This window comes from Gobio gobio (genome assembly GCF_949357685.1).
Source record: "Gobio gobio genome assembly, chromosome: 3".
NCBI classification, from domain to species: Eukaryota; Metazoa; Chordata; class Actinopteri; order Cypriniformes; family Gobionidae; genus Gobio; species Gobio gobio.
In genome coordinates, this window is record NC_137099.1 from 33,544,678 (window position 1) to 33,552,536 (window position 7,859).

A 7,859-nucleotide genomic window follows, 5' to 3' on the forward strand; every position below is an offset into this window, starting at 1 on the left:
CAGAACAAAGACATTCATACAGGTTTGGAACAACTTGAGGGTGAGTAAATGATGACAGAATTTTCATTTTTGGGTGAACTATCCCTTTAAATTAGGAAGAATAAGTAAATATGTCAGAATAAAAAAATTAAAAAGACTGTCTGAATATTTAATAAATTAAAGGACTGGGAAGCAGTCATTGCTCATGCCATACACCTAGACATAAATAATGTGGGGACAATAAAGATTGATTTATAAGATTCAAATACATTTTTAAATAACAACAAATCTGTCTTTTGACTTCTGTTTGACGACGTTTGCAGTTTAAATCGGGGGTCAGGACTTTTTTGCATTGTGCCATTAGTCTTGAGTTTCCTGTTTCGTCATTGCTAGAAGTGAACTATAAGTGCTTTTTTACATGGACGGTGTCATTAGGCACGAACAAGACCATTTCAAAACACTTATATAGCTCGGAAGACCTGGTGAGAATCTGTTCTGTCATTCTGCAATACAAGCCAAAACTGATAACCTACCACCAGACATAAAGAGAAAACCGAGGAAACTTGGACGGCCCGCATTTGTTATGGAAGGCGGAGTTGAAAGTCAAATATAATTTTGAACGTTGAAACCGTTGAAATATGCCCCCACCTGGGAAAATGAGAAAGCCCGATGTTAAAATGGTTGTCTTAGGAGACATGAATGTAGGGAAAACGTCCCTTCTGCACAGGTACATAGAGAGAAACTTTAAGGACACTTTAAGCACAATCGGAGGAGCATTTTTCTTGAAGCAGTGGGGTCCATACAACATCTCCATCTGGGATACAGCGGGTAAGATTGATATCATTAGAATTGTTTTTTTTTCTCCTGACTAAAGATGACACAAACATTTTAATTTTTGTCATTTCATTAAAATACCGACATTTGTGAGATTTAGTCAGTCAAAACAGTTTTGAGTTTTATTGATCCAATTGTGTCTCTGGAAAATAGTGATTTGTACTATTATGTTGAATATCAAATTCGTCTATTTGTTAATGAGGGATTTGTGGCCATATTTATGTTTTAAAGTTATAGTTTTTCTTTTGAAGTAAAAAGATAAAATTAGACACTTGGGGTAAGATGACCCACACCCCAGAATTAGCACAGAAGGGCCCAAGTGATATGTTGTTACTGGTGGTGTATTTTTAAATTGAATACTTATTGTAATTAATGGGGTTATTTTCAGTATTTCCATGAATTAGATGTACATTTCAGACATCTTTGCTTTCATTAAAACATAGGTTAGTTGAGTGAAATCTTTACATTTGCACTTATAGTTTTGCTATTATGACTTATCTTCAAATAAAATATGGGCAATTAAATGTAAATATTCATATGCCTGTGCAAAATTCACAGAATAATTTTACCTTTCACATGAGCCTCTTTTCTGCTTTGTCTGTCATTGGTTATTAAATAGAATAGTTTTTTTTTTCTTCTTCTTCTTTTACAAATGACACTTTAAAATATATAAAAAATATAAATAAGAATTATAGCAAAGTCATTTGCGTTTTTTGGCAGGTGTGTACGTGCGTGTGTGCGTGTGTGTGTGTGTGTGTGTGTGTGTGTGTGTGTGTGTGTGTGTGTGTGTGTGTGTGTGTGTGTGTGTGTGTGTGTGTGTGTGTGTGTGTGTGTGTGTGTGTGTGTGTGTGTGTGTGTGTGTGTGTGTGTGTGTGTGTGTGTGTGTGTGTGTGTGTGTGTGTGACTCACAGACAAGCCTAAGCAAATTTTGTTTGTGATGAAATCAAGTGACAAGCCTTACAGTCTTATGTTAGTTCCTGAATGTCCCTGATCCATCCTATGCCACGATCCTGAGATATCCATTCCTTTTATCAATCTAAATAAATCTGATTGAGTAATTATATATATGATATGCCAAAATTAACTGTATGGGGGAACATATTCATTGTCATTTTTTTATATATATTTTGCTACTTTCTGGAAAAAAAGGACAAAAAAACTGACACATTGCATCAATGACTGAAGTTATCTTGTGTTCTTTGGAAGATTTTGCAATCTTGGTAGTTTCAGTAATGTATGTGGATTTTTTTTTTTCCCACTGAATTTTTGTAGTCATTGATAGCCTATAATATCAATTTGCACATTTGAATGGAAGCAACAGATCTATGTTTTGTTCAATCAACATTTTAAAGGTCAAGGCAAAAGGATATTTGACCGTTTTGTTCTTAGTCTAAACAAATCAATGAGAGTTACACGTTTCTTGATTTTTGAGGTTGTTTTCACATATTGCACATCTCATTTTAACTTACAAAACAAACAGAAAAATCTTTAGAATATGTTGACATTTAAAAACTGAGAAAATGAGTATTCTCTATTTCACCACTTAAAATTATATAATATACTGTACATAGTTAACCCCTATGTGACATTACTAATGCACTTACATTGGAAGTCTAAGAGGCAAGGCGTTTAAAAGCAGAAACGTGACGCATGTGTTTTTGCTGAAGCGCTTCAAGAAAAGAGGTAGTTTGCCCAAAAATGAAAGCTCTGTCCTCATTTACTCAACCTCATGTTTTCCAAACCCCAATGATTTTCTTTATTCTGTGAAACATAAAAATTAGACAATGACATTAGGCAAAATGTCATAGTCATAACTGAAGTGAGTGAGGAACAGAAATTGCACAGCTGAATCTGCACTCTGTCAAAACATTTCCACTGACCCATAAATGACCAGAAAAACAAATCTTGAAAACTTGACTTTGAGATGATGTTGAAAAAGGAACTTTATTTGTTTTAATTGTTAGTAGTATGGCTAAATGAACTGACCCCGATGGACTTATTGATGATGGAAGGAGGGAAGGTAATAGGTTATAAAACATGCAATTTATATTTTTCCATTTTTTTCATGTCACACAATTACACATTTTAAAGAGTCACAAATTAGACTGACAGCTTACAGTCTTACTGACTCAGCTATCCTGTCGCAACAGCTCCCAAGATGACAGTTCATTGGAAGGCAAGATTACTGAATAACATACTTATCTTGTGTGTGTTTATTTATAAAGAAATGTATGTTATTCTTGGACTGTAGCCAGTTTTTAATATATGTGATCTATTCATCTCTGTATTTCTGTGCTTCTCATTTCATCAGGTCGTGAACAGTTCCATGGTCTGGGTTCCATGTATTGTCGAGGCGCTGCAGCCATCATTCTCACGTATGATGTCACAAACTGGCAGAGCTTTGTAGAGCTTGAAGATCGCTTCCTCTCTCTCACTGACTCGGCCAATAGTGACAGCTTATTTGCCATTGTGGGCAACAAAGCAGACCTCACTGACACTCGAGCCCAAGTTATGGTCCCAGAGGAAGTAAGGGCAGAAGAAGGTAGTGTACTTCCCCTTCCATCCTGCCTCACACCCCCAGACTTTCCCTTGCACAAACAGGTCAGTCAGGATGATGCCATAGCACTTTACAACCGCGTAATTCGCTGCAAGGCACTAGAGGGCATCAGTCCACCAGCAGAGAAGATGTGCTTCGAGACGAGTGCTAAGACTGGATTTAATGTGGATTTTATGTTCGAAACACTCTTTGATCTGGTGTTGCCATCCATCATTCAAAAACGCTCCCAAAGTGAGTCACCAACATTGTGTTTGGAGGACTATAATGAAGAGGGAAGGAAGAGCAAAGGGAATTGTTGCACATGAGAATATTTGCTGAGGAGAATCATGCATGAACATCCATCGGTTTATGGACACTGTTGCAGAACTGTTTAATCTCACAGTAAATCTTGTACGTTGTCACAGTAAACAAGTACATTGTCTTTTGCTTTTTCATGCATGTGTGTATTTGTGTGTGCGCGCGCGCGAGAGAGAGTCTCTTTATATCTTCAAGATAATCTTGTTTTGCTCAAACAGAGCACAAGGACTTTGAACTTAAGTTACTCTGTTTTAACCCTCAGGCGGTTCACGTTCTTCTGAACACTAGTCTACTTTTTTACAAAGGTGTCAAAGATAAACAAATATACATTGTTTATAGAACCCAAAATGTTTTTGGTGATCTTAAATATTATTTTATTTTAAATAAACGTATATTATTTTTATCGACTTGTGATTGTTATTTAATAAAGGTTTATGAATACAATTATCAATCAACAATAGAGTGTGCTTTGAAGTTGTTAATAGGTTTGTTTTTCACGCACTCATTTCCACTTTTATACTCTGCTGTCATTACAATTCTTTGCACTCATGTAAAACTGGGTCATACTTGTTTTAGTTTTTTTGTGCAATGTTACTACAGTGTCCCGCCACTAGAGTTTGGATTACACAGAGTAAAAGTTAAGCATACATGCTTATGTGTAATTATAGAAGCAAGAATAGAATAAAAGTTCTAGAATAGAACACACTGAATCCTAAACAGTCATTGGAAATCGAAATATGGGCTCCTTGCTTTAAACTAATGGCAGTTGTAATTAGTAGGTGTCCTTTAACTATTTGGTGTTGTTTGTCAAATCACATTCATTTGTTTGTGCCATATAGGCTACTAATGCAAGAATCATATATTTACCATAACATTTCCAAGAAAGTCGAACAGTGTTTGTTTATGATCTGGGTTTGTCCCCTGTTCTTGCCCAGATTTATCAATGATACAACATGTGCCCTGAATTAAACACTCATTAACTCATCACTCATTATGTGGCATGGGCCACACATTCCCTTTACCACAACACTCATCTACATTGAACATTCACTAATAGAATGCATTTAATAAAGAAAAAATATATACTCTGGCTGCTTGTGTCTGAGTGTGTCCTTGTAAAAAAAGAAGTCAGTCTTTCAAGTGACTATATTGAATTAAGTTTTCAGCTATGCTTTATTATCAGTTTTTGTAATATTTTTATTGAAATAAAATATAATAAAATGTCTTCACAAAAGCAACCCCCTGACATTGACTGACAGTCAAATTTACTGTTTTGAAAGTGCATGACATTAGATTTTGTTGTTGTTTTTACAATCGCTTGCACCCATTTCTCAATCTCCCTACTTTTTCAAGACTCCTCACACAGCGATCACAACAGTTGATGAGGGCTAAACTGGATCATATATATCTTTGCTTTGGCACAAAATGCATTCAATGAAAATCTTTCAAATTACATCAATTCTTTTCTCAGACACAAACACCACCAAAACTCTATGTACCTACAGGCCAATTTGCACGTTTTACATACTCTTTTCAAAACTGTTAAACTTCAAAACAGCGTAATACAAAAATAATTTCTAAAGTAACACCATATTGAAATATATTCTAAATCTAAAACATCAAATACTATCAAAGCAATTAGAACATACTGCAGTGAATTATAAGCAGTAGAGAACTGTTATCCTCGTTTTGTAAAGAAATTTTAGAAACTAAAACACTGTATAATGCTACCGGTTAGGCCTATTAGTGTTTTTTAGGTTGTTCTTTTATGAGAAACAAAGTGCGTTTGTTGGGTGAAAACCTTTTGTTAGTGTTATGGAAGAACGAGTTGATTTGAGACATGTATGAAGTGTTTTTGTAAAAATGTGAAATTAATTGCTGTGCCAAGTTGAAAGTTAGTAAGGAGAACTGTGTGAGTTTTGAAAAAGCGACCTCAGTATTGAAAAATGTGTCGTCAGCGATTGTAAAATAAAACTAAAAAAAGCAATGTGACAATATTGGAATATGAACTATAATGCCATTTCCCCTTTATGGCTTAAGTAAAAGTTCAGAAACATACAGAGTGCATGTGGGAAGGGAAGGGAAAGAGTCTGTGAAAGAGCCTTGTGCGCTCTATAACAAATGCACACGTTTGGGTTAGTGGTATAGGGCTGACTGCAAATATGTATGGAGAATTGACTGGATGATGAAGTGTCTCTATGACAGGAAAAAAAAAATGTTACCCTTAAAAACAGGCAATGATGAATCATTCACAATAAGATCAAGAATGTGTTAGAAAGTAATCAATGGGTCAATTTTGATTTCATGTTGACAATGAAATTGAAAAGTGACCCATTTACTTTGAAAGGTCCTGTTCTTTGTGATCCCATTTTTCAAACTTTAGTTAGTGTGTAATGTTGCTGTTAGAGCATAAATAATACCTGTAAAATTATAAAGCTCAAAGTTCAATGCCAAGCGAGATATTTTATTTAACAGAAGTTCCCTTTCAAAGCCTACAGCGAATGGCCGGTTTGGACTACATCCCTGTACATCCTGCTTTAATGACGTCAGTAGAACAGTTTGTTGACTAACCTCCGCCCACAAGAATACGCAAAAAAGGGGGCGTGGTCTTGTTGCTCTCCCACGTGGAGAAGAGGAAGTGTTGCGTTTGTAGCGGTTTGTAGAGTGTGTTTGTTGCCATGTCGTCGAGACGCTGATATTTTCATCCCGGAGTCAAATCACCTTTGTTTGGCCTTCAGGGACGCTGTACTTTGAGCACATGCATCTCCCTGTTATGGTAAGAGGCGTGACCTTTCTGGGCAACGTGCGCTAAGCTGCTGTCGAATCACAACACGGGAACCGCTGGCACAATCAGAACTTGTTACGTATTTCTGAAGGAGGGACTTCATAGAATAAGGAAATCATCAAGCCGTTTTTAGGACAGTGAAAACAGCGGTATACAGATAAGTAAATAGTGTGAAAAATACTGTGTTTTTTTACACGCGAAACATGAACACATGTTATATTGCACACTGTAAACACAAATCAAAGCTTAAAAAGAAACAGGAAAAATGGGACCTTTAAGGTTTAAAGTCTTACTACATGACTCAATTCATCAGTGCAATAAAACATTTGTTTTTATAATTTTTTTTTTTTATCAAAATGTAATAACTTTCTTTGCCTCTATGACTTCCCTGTTCAGCATAACCCCAGGCCGTAGAAAGTGAGGTTGACGAGTTAAGAAGAGTGACCTGCAATCAGTGTGTGCGAGTTGTTCTAATCATTATAATGGAGTCAGGGTTTGGAGAAACATGAGCAAATGAACATCCATTTCATACGAACAGACAAGTGTTGAGCAGACAGGACAGTGAGACAGATGAATCAAACAGAACAGAGAGAAATCATTCATAACCATGATCATATTTCATTATTTATATTTCAGTCCCTCCAGAAAAACGCGATCGCATGATTTGATGCATAATCAGCCAAAGTCCGCATATGCGGGGGCCGCATTTTTTCAAATACGCCGCACTTTCGCCGCGTAAATGGCCTATTTCCGCGTCCAAAATATGCGGGGCTGGCATGATTTCATAATCCCCGCATTTTCGTTGCAAAAAAGTCACACATCCCTGCTGAAAAAAACAATAGAAACCATCAGAGAATTTGTAATGGTTTTAATGGTTATATAGGGATCTGTATTGGTTTTAATGGAAATTGTAATGGTCCTATTGGGTCTCTATTGGTAATTTGCTTTCTTCTATTGGTGGCATGTTTATGTTTATTTGTCTTTATTGGTTTTAATGGAGACTGTAATGGTCCTAGTGGGTCTCTATTGGTAATTTGCTTTCTTCTATTGGTGGCATGTGTTGTCTATTGGATACCATTAAGGACCAATAGAACACCTTTGGCAAGATTTAGGTTACATGTTGGTATCTACTGGACACCAGTATAAACCATTAGGACTCCAATAAATGTAGTTGTTTCTTTGGTTTGATAATAATGATTTAATGATGTACACATAATGTATAGGCTAGATGCAGAATTTTTAGAACTCTCTACCTCTGAGGACATATCTATTAAAAACACCAGTAAAAATTATTACTTAATATTATTAAATGATAAAAAAAAATCATTTTTGGGTGAACTATCCCTTTAACATTTCAATGAATTAACGGACTTTATTGGAAAATAATCATCATTACAATGAATGGAC

The 7,859-nt window shown here is 35.8% G+C and overlaps 1 protein-coding gene across 1 annotated transcript; it reads left to right on the top strand.

Moving 5' to 3' along the window:
* The first annotated feature begins 395 nt into the window (after positions 1 to 395).
* Positions 396 to 4,757, top strand: LOC307123983 (ras-related protein Rab-20-like). The gene is made up of 2 exons (XM_079812895.1): positions 396 to 807; positions 3,125 to 4,757. The coding sequence occupies exons 1-2, from the start codon at positions 618 to 620 to the stop codon at positions 3,673 to 3,675; spliced, it is 741 nt and encodes a 246-aa protein (XP_079669021.1). The 5' UTR covers positions 396 to 617; the 3' UTR covers positions 3,676 to 4,757.
* Positions 4,758 to 7,859: the final 3,102 nt, after the last annotated feature.